We start from the raw sequence: 13,574 nt of genomic DNA, 5'->3' as shown, positions 1-13,574 counted from the left end.
TTGAACATTAGACTCAAGAAAAATGGTTGATGTGTGATTTTTTTTCAGAATTGTCCCCCTAACAGTTAAATTTCTGTGAATATTCAAAGTTTTGTGACGTCCCCTTCTCTGGTTTTCTGCTTGTGATCATCTTCCTGGCTCTGTAGCCGGTGGGCGGGGCCAGAGAGGGAGTCAGGGAAGTATCTGCACCTGGTTCATTAAGTCATTACATAAATGTGGCGGTGGCAGGTAGATTGTGAGGCCCTCCCGCTACTCAGGCAGGTATAAATGACACCCAATGTCCTCAAGGTAATGTTATAAAATAAAGTTTTAGGAATTACCTCAGAAAGGACATAGGGTCTCTTTCACAACCTGCTTGAACCTGTTAAAAGTTTTATTATTATTATTATTATTATGACAATCAGGCACTGCTTATTAAATGAACTAACTAAACTCAAACTAATTTAAATATAAATTTGTCTCATTTTTAACTGATGTCATGATTGTGGTCAGTAGCATATCATAAAATCAACAGACTACATTCATGTATGTGAGAATAACATTTATTTGTATGGTGTCCTAAGTATGACATAATAACACACTCCTAGTATGAAACAGATGAGGTTATCTGTGCATTGCCACACCACAGATATTTTTCCTCGACTCCAGCCAAGTGCCATTGCCAACTGTATTGGGGCTAAAACCAACATTACAGACAGCACTGATGCACCTCTATAAACAAACAAATACACTGCGACGCAGTGTAAAGTTGAAATTATTACACATACAAATGTTGTTGCCAAGTAAATTAAGGACTTTAAACTAAACCAGAAGAAAAAAAACCCACAAATAAATTACACAAGTAGTCATGCAGCAGTCTTTGCTCAGAGCACCACCCATCATCTGATATGTCGCAGTGGCTGATACTGTTATAAATAGGAGAGAGGTTCATGTCTTGGTCTAAAGTTCATCTTTCTCTTCTCCTTGACAGTAGCACGCTGCTCTCTGGCTGTTCATGTAGGGTCTGCACCCCAGAGTCCACACTGTGTTGAACAAGGTGTCTGCTACCGTTTCACATGCTGAGGGCAAAGAAACAGAAACAGGGATGGCAGTCAGTACAGAGGAGTGTTCACAAAAGAAGGCAGTGATCTACATTTTCCTGCAATCTGAGATTTACTCAGCCCACTGTTGATTTCATACTACAGTAAATTACCATCACTTGTCAGATCTCAAGAACATTTTTTAATTAATTACTTTAGGGACGTTTGGTTCTCATCAAACAGGTTTTATATATTACATTAATTCTAAATTGACATGGACTCATTAGAGGCAGTGGGCCCCTGGGCACAGACGTGTAAAAGGACCCCCACCCCTCCAACACAGACCCCACACTGAAAGAGACACAAAATGATGTGATGTAATTCATCTTCATTTTGCAGCTAAACCAGAACTCTCTAACAGTCATTTTGTGTCTCTCTTACATCTCTCTGTCTCTCTGTAGTTGTTTGTGACTCTTTGTAGTTAAATATGTCTCTGCAGTCATTTTGCAGCCATTTTGTGTCTCTTTAAGGTTGTTTTGTTGTCGTTTTGTGTCTGTGGTAATTTTGTGCCTCTTTGTAGTCATTTATGTCTCTGCAGTCATGTCTCTGTGTTTGCTTGTGTTCTCTTGTGGTCATTTTTTTCTCTTCTGCCTGGCCCACATGGACACCTGGGCCTTTAAATGGTGTAACCATTCAAAACTCATTTTATTTAAAATATGAAGTTTCACACTCGGTCATCATGATTGAATTTTCAGCAGTTACATAATGGGTTTATAACCACAATAGCAAGTGATGTCTGCAAGACAAACCAACTGTTTAATTTTATCCCAGCTATTGAATTATTAAAAGAGAATCTGAGGCTAAATGATGGTGAAAAATGGCGAAGGGCTCAGTGACCCCGCTTTGGATGAAATAAAGGTTAAATTTTTACCAACCTTCAACTTTGGACACAAAGCCGAGGCTCTTCTTGAGGTCAGAACAGATGCTGTGGAGGCACCAGCGGAACTTGGAGTCACAGCGATACTTGTTGGAGCCGCAGGTGTCGTAACACATATCCAACTGATTGCAGCACTTTGTCATGGCAGGGATTCCCATGTCCATCTGGGACACAATAAAGGTGATTAATGCATTTGGGAACCTGAGTTCCCCCATTCACTTTCAGTGTCAGTGGTGATTACTGATAATTTAGCTCTTATGGCACGTTCACCCAGAAAGCACAGTGAATTTTTGTTTTGTTTTTTGCGTTGCACTGCTTCCTAACTGGAAACAATGCAAACAAGCAAGTAAACATCAGATTATTTCCGTTTTTTCCCACGAGGTTATCCTAATCTGCTCCATGCATCAGAAAACAGGCTAAGTGACATGTTACTTGTTTCAGTTAATGCTTGTTCTGGCTCTGTTTTGCAATGTTTCACACACTTGTTTTACCTCCAACCTATTTTCTTTGGTCAAAACTGCAGCTGACATCCTTGACATTTCCATTTCTCCCCAAGTCAACAAGAAAAGAGAGACTAATTATCTTACAGGAGACAGTCAAGCGAGATCTACTCCTCTGTGGGCTGCTGCTGCAGACAGGCTGAGAACCAAGAATGACAATATATACATTTTTTCATACAGAAGTTTAAAAAACAAACTCCATACTGTCCTCCTGCTGGCAAACTGCCTGTGATTAGAGCAAAATCCTGGTGTTTGTTCATGCAGAAGCTCCAGTCCGCCTTCGCCCCTTTTATACAAGTTGAATATATTATTATATATATATAACTCATGTGAATACACAGGTTTGTGTCTTTGTATTAACTTTGTTTGAAATCTACTTGTGGGGAACATTTTGCTTTGCTTTCTGTCAGAACATGCCATTAGTTCAAAAATAGACAGCAGCTTGAATGTTACAAACCATGCAACTTTTGTTGTTTGACAATTGCTAATAGAGATTTTCCAATAACTGAAGTTTCAGTATTGGCTGATAGCAAGTATCGATCCGATGCAATTTGCTTTGAGCATACAGAAGCAGCGTACCCCCTCTGGAACAGGAAGACCAAAGAAGTAGGAGCTGCATCCATCAGGTTCTGGCATCTGGTAGCCTGGGCGAGGAAGAGGAGCTTTACCTGAGAGGGGGAGCAAAGCAAAATATCAGATGTAGGTCACCTGTCACAGCAGGAGAGTAGAAGTGTGCTGGACTCTAAAAGTAGATTCATGTTTGCACATAGAGACACAAAGGTTACTTATTTGGTTCATGACATTTCACAAATTCTCCAGTTATCGCATGAAACCTCTCCTATCATGCTGCGGTCACAGTCCACTTCCATGCCCTCATCTGGATGATAACAAAGATTATAAATTCAAGAATAAGTCAATCCTAATAAGTGTTCAAGGTTGGGTAAGTGGTTTCTGGAGAAAAATAGTTGATTGTTGAGTCTCATTCCTATGTTGTCAAACATAGATGCCTTGGATTAAACCAAAAATAGATAATAGAACAACACAACATCCACTAAATACATAAAAACATAAATAAATAAGGGTCACTCAAACACAAACACTTACAAGTTTTCAAATATTATATTGAAAAGAATATAGTACATAATACTAGAGTACATGGGAATGAGACACATCAATCAGCTATCTTTCTCCAGACATGCTAACTGCACCTTTAATACTACTTACTACTTCTTGTGCTAATCATCTTTGTTATCATCTGGGAGAGTATCAGATATTTCTTATTGTTTGGTTTAAATTGTTAAACTGTCATTCTATACGAGCAATTTCCAGATTACAACCACTTAAACTAATCATGTGCATGAATGTATTATCCATATGTTCAGTTACTTCACTTGCTGATGTATTTAAGAACAACAGAGGAGCATTTATGATCATTATCCATTACATACACTGATAATAAACTGCCTCTTATGGGCAATGATTTAATAAATATTTCATTAGTATTTCTAATACTTTTATTTATTTACATTTTTTACCTTAAAAAAACAAACAAACAATTTTACCTTTTTTTTTTAGCCATGTACACCTCCTTTATTGCTACCCTCTAGCTTTCTCTGATGATTTAATTGTGTTTGCTCTCATTGTATGTCTGTACATCAGCACCACTGTAAATGAGAGTTCTGTCTCAATGTGTTTTCTGAGGATTTAAATAAATAAAATGAATCAAAGCAGTATGGATTAAAATGTGACTATTTAAACCGATTTTAAATGAAAGTCAGCTAAGAATTTGCTTCATTCCTACATCTAGGCTTCATGTAAAAGACAGTATTTATGAAAATTGTAAAATCTTTAATGTGGGTTACCAACAGTAGTAAATTTTTCCACTGTTTGTAATTATTATTAAGAGGAAACTAATACAGTTCCTCTTTTCAATTGAGGTTTTATTATCATTATTAGTATTACTATTATTATTCTAAAGAAGAACCAAAGAGATACTGTATATCAGTGGTGGATCACACTGGCCGGTAAGAGGTCAGTATTATTCTAACCCTAAACCACAGCTACTAACCATACAGTCTAATGCTTATGACTTACCATATCGACAGCGGTATTGGCACACCCCATCACGTCCACCCATGAACTCCAGGACTGAGTCAAAGTAGCCTCCCACTGACTCAAAGCCACCTCTGAGGGAGTTTAGTCCCCAGTCACCGTCCTCGTTCTCCGCCTGCGTGCCATCAGAGGCCTGGTCTGGTGGTGCTGCTGCTGCAGCTGGGTTCTCAGCCTCCTGACTGACGGCACTGTGGATGAACAGGCCCAGCAGGAGCAGGAGGGGAGCAAGAAGGGCCCAGCGGGTCATCCTGTAGCTCAGTAAGAACAGAGTTGGAGCTCAGAGACTGAAGCTAAACACAAACACGCACACAGAGGCAATACTGAAACTGTGTGCGTGACCTGAACTTTGAGCCAGACACAGGGATGGCCTCATATGTGGAGGAACAAAGTCCAGCTTCTATCTCATCTTTTTGAGCTTTTATCAGTCGCTGATTGATGCAAGCGTGCTTGTTCATCATTCAGCCAGGGGGATTCAATTACATTTTAATCCCATTCATTTAAGAGTTAATCTCCCTTGACAGTAACAGAGTGGATAAAGTGAATAAAGAGCATCGCCTCTGTGACCTGCCCCTGTCTGGTTTCTCAAGTCTGTAAATTCATGTTAAAATTGTGTGTTAATAAAAGTAAATTCTGTGACTCTGTGATTCTGTAATGCTAGCTGGGGTGCATGCTTGTGTTTGTGTGAAAGTGTTGGTTTTTCATTGATGGACTCATTCATTCATTTTTGTCATACATGTTTATAGGTCAGAGGAGGTAGAGCTTGTCTCAGGTACTTCTGGAACTTCTCTGCCCTCATTTGGGTCTACCAGGAACATCTGGCAGTGTACTAATCCCCGTCATAGGACCAACCTTTTCTCCAGTGTATTTGGTGATGTATTTGGATGGACGACTGTGTAGTGGGTCAGTACAGAGCTGTTTTATAGTACAGACTACAACCTTAGAGGGTTGCAGCTTGGAAGGCTTTATCCCTCCCAATGTCTCTTAATCTCAAGGCATTTCATAACTGGGCAACACATTTGACAAATGAAGGTAATTAAAATGTGACAAATCGTGGGACAACACCAAAAACTTTTAAAATTGTAAATATGTTTATTTAGTAAACGTGGCACTTATATGAGCTAAATTTAAGACATTTCAACAAAGAAGTGTGTAGTTAGAAAGAGAAACATGACAGCAAATCACTAACAAAACAATACTTATAACATGTACAACCAGGGATATGTTGAAGGGACATGAGTGGTTTTCCTGGAAGAACATGCACATATTGAGAAATAGAGTAATAATCAACATAAAAGAATTAACACAGGTGGAGAGCCAAAACTAGGAAGGGCTAAGTAAAGGCTCAAAAAACATATTCATCAAAAAAACAGTATACAGTAACATATGAGGCAATATAGTTTCTTGGCATTTTTGTTTAATTAAAATGTACGTAATTTATATTTTTTCCTTGTCTTTTATATAAGCTATTTTGGTATTTATAATTTGATTTGGTTTTTTTTGTTTTCTTTTCTTCTTTTTTTTCTTTTTGATATACTAGTGGAAATTATTATTAGAACTGTCTAATAATGATCACGTCTGTTTGTTATCTGAAAACATTTAATAAAAGCTTGGGTAAAAAGAAAAGTATTTGTGAAAATATTAAAATGAGTTTCTGTCGCTTTAGGGGGAGATGTGGAGAAAGCAAAAGCTTAATTCAAAAGTTTTATCAGTTCTTATTAAACTGAAACTGTACTAAGGCTTCCCTCTAGCCTTAATGCATTATGTACATCATTAAAAAACCGAGGCAAAACAAAACCTGACCACTAGATGGCGCCAAGTGTCAGGGTCTCTCCCTCTCCCCCTCTGTCCATATGTGGAAGAGTCCAGGAAAGTGACGTTTGTCTCAAACACGGAAGAAGAGGTAAACAGTAGGGCCGCGTTTAGAAGGGAACCCCAGTCCCACGAAAGATCTCGCGAGAGTAATCATTTTAACCTAAACCATGAGCTTTACGTAACCCTAACCAAGTGTTTACTGTCACTAAACCAACCTGTATTTTAATAATAGCGTGGTTATATTATTAAATATAATAATTTTGCAGAAGTAGCGCAATGAATAATGCGTACAAATCTCGCGAGAGTTTCGCAGATCATCGGTTCCCTCCTAGACACGATCGAACGATGGCGTGAACAGCGCCATGTGAACAGCAATTTCAAGGAATATAACTGACTCGAATATACTTGGGCACGTGAGGCCCTGACAGAAAAGCACGGTAGCGTAGGTAACACCTGGAGGATTTGTGTGTAGACTGTTTGGGTGATCTGGGTGGTCACAGCCTTGACTGTGAGTGGCGATTGAGTCTGTCCACCAAGAGACACAAATAACTAATGACAAGTAAGATAAAATGGCTTTCGCCAACTTGTTCACGAGACTGTCTGCTGTAGAAGACGATGTCACGAGCCCTGGTCAACCAACCGTCACACACAGGTGTTAATCGATACATCAGCTTTGAGGTGTTTGAAGGAGCAGTTCGTTTTTAATGGCTGTCATATAGTCGTTACTCATTCGCCTTTTGTTTCACAGGTACGAGACCGAGACAGGTAAAAGAGGTAATGCCAGAAAGAGGAAGACCCAGGGTGAGCAGACAGAGCCTCCTGTAAGGGTGAGTGGAACTTAAAACTATAATGTTATAGTTAAAGGGACAGTTCACCTCTAAATTATAAACACATATATCTGTCACCTGTAGTGCCATTTATCCATCTAGATTGTTTTGTTTTTTGAGATGTGTGTTTTCTCTAAGATATAGTCCAATATGGTACTCAAAACGCCAAGAGATTTGAATTTGATAAACTCAACAGTAATGTCTCTTTCCAAAAATTGTGACCTATTCAATCTAAATAATCCACAGATTCTGGTGTGAGCAGTTTCACGTTGGTGGTTTGTACCAAATTACACCCACGTACACACATAGAGAGAAGTGTTATAAGTAACAGATTGAATTTATTTTAATTTTGAATGTTTGAATGGTGCTGACCAATAAAACACTTGACTTAACGTTATGTGTGTGTGAAGCTGGAGTATTGCATAACTGTGTCATGTTGTGGGATATGTATTTCTTCCTTTAAGGGAGTATAATATTTGTTTCATAGTTTGACATGATGGTTTTAAATGGCTAGCTCAAGCAAAGTGCATCCATACAAATGTATTAACAGTGCAGTTGTTTAAGAAAGGGAAAAAGACGATCTTGGACATGAAAAATTTGTTTAAAACCATTTCTAATCTACCCATGGATGAGAGGCTTGTGCATGTGACAGTGCAGCATGTAAACATTAATGGCTTCCCCTTCAGCTGAGCTGTAACCTCTCATCCATGAGTAGATGCACGCTTCCTTCTGCATGGTGATACAGTCGTTATCCAATAGAAAGAAAATAGTTCCTACATGAAACTGCTCACAACAAGGTCTGTAGATTGTCTTGAGTAACCGGGTCATGATTTCTAGAAAGAGACATTACTTTTGAGTGAAAATGTACTTTTAGCTGAGTGCCCTCTAGTTCCATTATATTTGAGAGGAGACCGACATCTCTACAGCTGATATCTTACACATTCTCCAAAAATATCGACAGATTAATCAGCACTGAAAATAATCTTTAGCTGAAGCCCTAATTGACTTTTTGTTCATTTTTTTCCCCACAGAAGCGATGTTACCAAGCCCAGAAAACCAGAACTTACAGTACTCCTGAGAATGACTCCAAGGCCATACAGTACCACATGCATAGCACTGATGGTGAACATGCAAGTGTGTTCACCAGTAGCTACAGTGAGAACGTTCGCCACAATAACATGTGTCACAAAGGTCAAACTAAAAGCAACCGTAAGAGCAAACAACAAGAGAAGAAAAGGGAACCAGAGAGGCGGAAAAATCAGCATCAACAGAAGGACAGATGGAGACCTGCCCATAAGGATGGAAGCCTTCAGAAAAGAAAAGGTGGAGGGGACTGGAAAAATAAAAATGACAAGCAGGTAATCTAGATGTGCTTAAGTCCCTTGAAAATGCTTGAAAAGTGCTTGAATCTTATTCATTAAAATCTCTGCGAAACCCTGAAAAGCTCAAAATACCACTAAAACATGCTTCCTTGAAAATGTATTAATGACAATTTTATTGCTACGCTCCTCTTTTCTCTTAGAATTTCCAAGTGAAATGTCCAAGGTTCATGACACAGGAGTTCAAGGACCAGAATGTGATTACGGTAGATGGGCAGTTACTTTGCCGACATTTTCTCTGGGGAAGGTGCATCAAGGCAGGTTATGTTTATATGTATTTATATATATTTCAAGTTAAAGTGTTTTGTAGCATTGAATAATGTCCGCATGTCCAAAATGTCCCCAGGCTTTTATTGAGTGCTTTTCTAGTCATTCTGTAGTGTCCTAACATTGCTTTTCTCCCTTTCTTGTATGCAGGGTGACGACTGCCAACTGAAACATGTTCAGGGTTACAACGGTCTCATCAAAGAAGCGTGCAAATTCTACATCCAGGGATTCTGCACCAAAGGGGAGACCTGTGTATACATGCACAATATCCTTTGGCTGAACAGCAATAATGTAACATCTTCCTGTCATAAACTCTTGCAGTGATGAGATGTAAAGCTATTTGTTAGAAATCTTACCATTTTCCTTGACTAAGCTGCACAGTCCTTCCCCTGCAAGTTTTTCCACAGAAAAGGAAAATGTTCTCAAGGAGCAGATTGCAGGTTTTCTCATGAGCCACTTAATGACGTCACAAAGCGACTGTTGGATGAGGTGTGTATGTGAACGTAATGACAATGTAACACAATAATGTAACACATTTTATATGTGTTGCTGTGTGCTGAAAGTCACATGTGCTTTACTTCTTCTCACTACAGGCTTTAAATCGGGACCTTCACTTTAACGAACTTGCAAAAAAAGCTGAACAGGAGGTGTCAGGACAGCCAGCGAACACCAACGAGACCGAAACCATAGAGGCAAATAGAACCCCTGATATACTCTTACAGCCACTCAGGTGTGAACATTCAAACCTAAAGGACAACTTCGGTATTTTTCATTCCAGACCCAATTTTCTCTTGTTTTTTGTGTGTAAGTGACTAATGGGGACAACTTATTGAAACTGGTCTAGTACCAGGATATGATAGTGAACTAAAATGAAACAAAAAACTAAAAACAGGAGTGAAAAAACATTTTAGTTGACTGAAATAAAAATAAAAACTATAATTTAGAAATAAAGGAAACTGTGTATGCAATCCATTTAAAGTGCTTGTTTTTGCCACTGAACAGCTCTGGGCAGCGTTTCCCAGAGCCCTTGTAGTGCTATGTGCGTCGTAAGTTGTATGTTAAGGTCTCCCTTAAGCTTGAGGCAGATATGAAAATATTGGGAGACGTATCTTACTCTTAATCAAAGAGGCTTGTCTCTGTAGGGATCTGTTTCATAATGTTGTCAGACATTTATAATAACAATCTGAGCCTGACAGCAGCAAAACAAACACCTTTAGTGAACACACTTTGACAGTGCGTGATTTCCTATAGGGATTACATTACATAACTATTTCACATATGATGACTCCAGCGATCTCACTCAATACTGGACTGATTTTAAAATTGTTGCCCTTAGTCAATTTGACACAAAACTTGGGAAACTATGGTCTAGGCTGAAAAAATACTAAAGTTTCCCTTATATAAGTGTAATTATAAAAATTTCTTATAATTAATCATCCATACGAGATGTGACATCTGGTATTAACCTTCACCTTATATTGGTATTTTGCAGGCCTAACTTTTACAAAAGTACAGGTACAGATGCTGAGGACGCCTTGTTATGTCAGACTGAAGAACAGGCTGATAACATGGAGGAACCTGTCTCATCACATGCATCAGATGCTGCCCAACCTGACTGCCCCCCATCAACTAACCTCAGTCATGAGGAGCCAGTTTGTTATTCTGTTGAAGCAGTGCTCGGACCTCAACTATCCAAACCTTTCACTGGTTTCTTTACAACTCAGAGAAGTCAAGAATCCACCCCTGTCTCTTCTTCTGATTGCACAGCAAGTTCTGCAAACCAAAGCCAAGTTCCCTACTCTGTCGATGCTGTTCTCAGGTCTTATAAATCAGCAGAAAATTCAACCTTTGGCCAGACACCCTCCCCTTCTACTGCACAAACTGTATCCCATTCCCCAGAGATCACAGATCCTCTGCTAAACTCAGAAACCCAACATAACAGGATCTCGTCCTCAGAAAAAATGTTCAAGAGCCTGCCGTCCTTCCAGGTGCACACCAGCCTGATTTCAAAGACCTGCACCAATAAGACTCTGGCATCTAAGGATGAAAAGACACAAGGTGGGGATATTTCAGAATCCCTGAAACCTGCTAAAAGAGCTTCTGCTGAAGTAGAGTCTGAGCTGTCGCTGCAGCCTATGAGTAATGCATCCTCTCTAAACTGTATAAGTGAAGGTGTTTTTCCTTTTGGACCCATGAATTCCCCTAGTCAGACATCTACTTTCAAGCTTCCTGCACAGTTGAAACCACACCTCTCTGTTCTGACATCTGGCTCGCAAGCCTCTTTCAAGCCCTTTTGTCCTCCAGGTATCACAGAATTTAAAAGTAGAGCTGCTGTTTGCACTGAGCCCATTTCCAGCCCAGTTCAGTCAAGTGATCCTGCAGCAAAACAACACACTGATGTCCACCAGCCCTACAAAAAGGCACAAGCTGGTCTTAATCTTGGCACAAAACGACACGATTTGATGGAAACCACAACACAGTGCAGCACTGCAGTGTCACATTGTGGTGATCTGGCAGTTGGGTGTAAAAAGACCCTGAGAAGACCCTTTTGCAGCCTTTTTGCAAACCCCATTACTGACGCTCTGCAGCCTTTAGACAGTTTAGTAACAAGTTCCTCTTGTGCTCATGGTTCAGTTCAGTCTTCCTGTACTGCTCCGCAGTCTGCAGACTGCAGAAGTGATCGGCTTAAAACTGTGCTTGAATCTGACAAAGCCCCTGCCAGCTCCTTCCTCAGTCTTTTTGCTGCTCCTCTTCCATGTGTCCAGTCTCAGCTGGACTCTAAACAGTCAGTCCAGGCAGTTGTTAACACATCTCATTCATCAGACTCTAAACAAAGAGCTCTTGAGTTAGAGGCGCCGATCCCACACCATGTCAGAACCGATGTCAAAGATAGCTCTCATGCCTTGAGAGCCCCTAATGTCTCTCCTGATGCTAAAATAGGAAAAGACAGTTCAACTGAGCATGTAAATCTACCTACAAAGCAGCTGGCAGATCCTGTCTGTAGCCTTGTGTCTGATTCTCCCAGTGAGGCGTCTACCAGTCCAACTCCTTGTGGTAATAGTCCGCCTACAAGCCACACTTCACAGCATCTGCCCAATGTCTCATCCCACAAAGGTAAGGGCACACACTGATTACAGATACTAGTGTGAAATGTTGATTTGTATTGCTGAAATATGTTCTTCATGTTTTGTTCATTTTATAGGATCTACAGTAGCAGCCAGTGCAAATTCAGTTCTGAAGACTCTCTTTGTGTGCCTGAGCCCGTACCAACAGGATGAAGAGCAACAGGACACTATTCAGATCGCTGTCCCTTCAGGTATATTATTTATTAATTCCTGTCAAAGATGTTTGTATTATTATCATGTATTAAATGTTGTCATCCTGGTAGAATCTGACACTGATTTGTCAATTGTTTTGAATCTCAGAAAGCGAAAAGGACAAAAGCGGCATGGGGTGTGTCTTTGTGAAGCAGCAGCAGAAGAGTGAAAAAAAAGGTAGACGAAGGAAGAAGCAGCTCGAGGTGGGCATTTTACTGTAAAGACAGGGCAACTTTTTGTACCAATGAGACATGCAGTGGTTCTCAAATAGGTGCCTCACTAATTTCAAAACTCGTTGCCAGAAAGTCCTTGAAGATATGTATGAGAAGCATATCCATACTTTTGACTGGTACTGTATGCGGGACTGACTTTAAATAACACACATTGTCCAGTGTCATTCTTAGGATGAAAGCAAGTGCAATGCTTTGTCTCACTGTGTGTCTTTAATAGTTTTTTTGACAAAAAGGAAGCCCTGTGGCACAGAAGTATGAGATACCTGTCTTTTGAAACGCATACACTACTTTTTAGTCAAATCAGTTTTGGTCTTCAAACTGAATTTGTTGACAGTAAGAAAAAATTTGCCCTCTTTGTCATTCAGACACACACTTTGGATGGTGTTGTGTTGGATTTTGGGAATTTCCATTGGCCAGATGAAACTGTTGAGTCTATACTCCGAGTTTTGTTGTATCCTTCCTTTCTCTGTGTAGTGGTTTTGGCTGTTGGTAAGTTTGTGCCTCATTCTCCTGTTGTCCTGTTGTTTGTAATCTGCTCCTCAGACTCAACATTCCCACAAACAGTCCATTGAAACAACAGCCGCTGACAGAGGAGAGCCCTGGCTACCTCTTCAGACTCCTCAGATCTCCTTGGAGGCAACAGGTGGGTCGACCCGGAGCAGTCCAGGAATGACCAAACCTCAGGTGGCCACACTGAAGCACACACCGGAGGAAGGAAAGCGGGGGAAGGAGGCAACCACATCACTTAAGGACCTTTTTAAGACTTTAGACACTGCAGTTTTCCACTGAAGACATTAACTTGTGGAATTACTTTTGTGTTTAAACACACTAATAAGATGGATTAATTTTGCCTTGTAGTCATGGTAACTATGTTATGAGGTGGCACATATTTAAATCTTGTAGGCTTTTTTGTATTTGCAATCTTTTGTGCAGTTTTTATGACTTCAGTTTTATGCATTGTCAACACCTTTTGAAAATAATCATTAAAATAATTAATATATATAACAAAGTCTTTGTTCTCTGGTATAAAAAAAAGTCAAACACTCATCGGTATAGCCGAGAAAATAAAAGTAAAATATTTTATAGTGATGCTGCATAAACTTTTTGTCAACATTTTCAACACAATTTGATGGTGAATTATTCTACTTATTTCTGTTTTCAGTGTGTATGA

At 39.7% G+C, this 13,574-nt stretch overlaps 2 protein-coding genes across 2 annotated transcripts; one reads left to right on the top strand and one right to left on the bottom strand.

The window, feature by feature from the left end:
• Positions 1 to 629: 629 nt before the first annotated feature.
• On the bottom strand, positions 630 to 4,901 carry LOC146330223 (group XIIB secretory phospholipase A2-like protein). Its single transcript, XM_084715707.1, has 4 exons — positions 4,551 to 4,901; positions 3,036 to 3,124; positions 1,955 to 2,120; positions 630 to 1,058 (listed from the first exon to the last, which is right to left on the bottom strand). The coding sequence occupies exons 1-4, from the start codon at positions 4,813 to 4,815 to the stop codon at positions 940 to 942; spliced, it is 639 nt and encodes a 212-aa protein (XP_084571833.1). The 5' UTR covers positions 4,816 to 4,901; the 3' UTR covers positions 630 to 939.
• Positions 4,902 to 6,079: 1,178 nt separating this feature from the next.
• LOC146330222 (uncharacterized) lies at positions 6,080 to 13,412 on the top strand. The gene is made up of 11 exons (XM_084715706.1): positions 6,080 to 7,032; positions 7,129 to 7,207; positions 8,239 to 8,565; positions 8,730 to 8,843; positions 9,004 to 9,119; positions 9,234 to 9,342; positions 9,447 to 9,583; positions 10,346 to 11,967; positions 12,056 to 12,169; positions 12,279 to 12,373; positions 12,947 to 13,412. The coding sequence occupies exons 1-11, from the start codon at positions 6,950 to 6,952 to the stop codon at positions 13,190 to 13,192; spliced, it is 3,042 nt and encodes a 1,013-aa protein (XP_084571832.1). The 5' UTR covers positions 6,080 to 6,949; the 3' UTR covers positions 13,193 to 13,412.
• The last annotated feature ends 162 nt before the right edge of the window (positions 13,413 to 13,574 follow it).

This window comes from Lutjanus erythropterus, chromosome 3, assembly GCF_056507025.1.
Source record: "Lutjanus erythropterus isolate fLutEry1 chromosome 3, fLutEry1.hap2, whole genome shotgun sequence".
Classification (NCBI taxonomy): Eukaryota; Metazoa; Chordata; class Actinopteri; order Lutjaniformes; family Lutjanidae; genus Lutjanus; species Lutjanus erythropterus.
The sequence above is the reverse complement of the archived record's forward strand: the minus strand, read 5'-3'. Positions and strand labels throughout refer to the sequence as shown.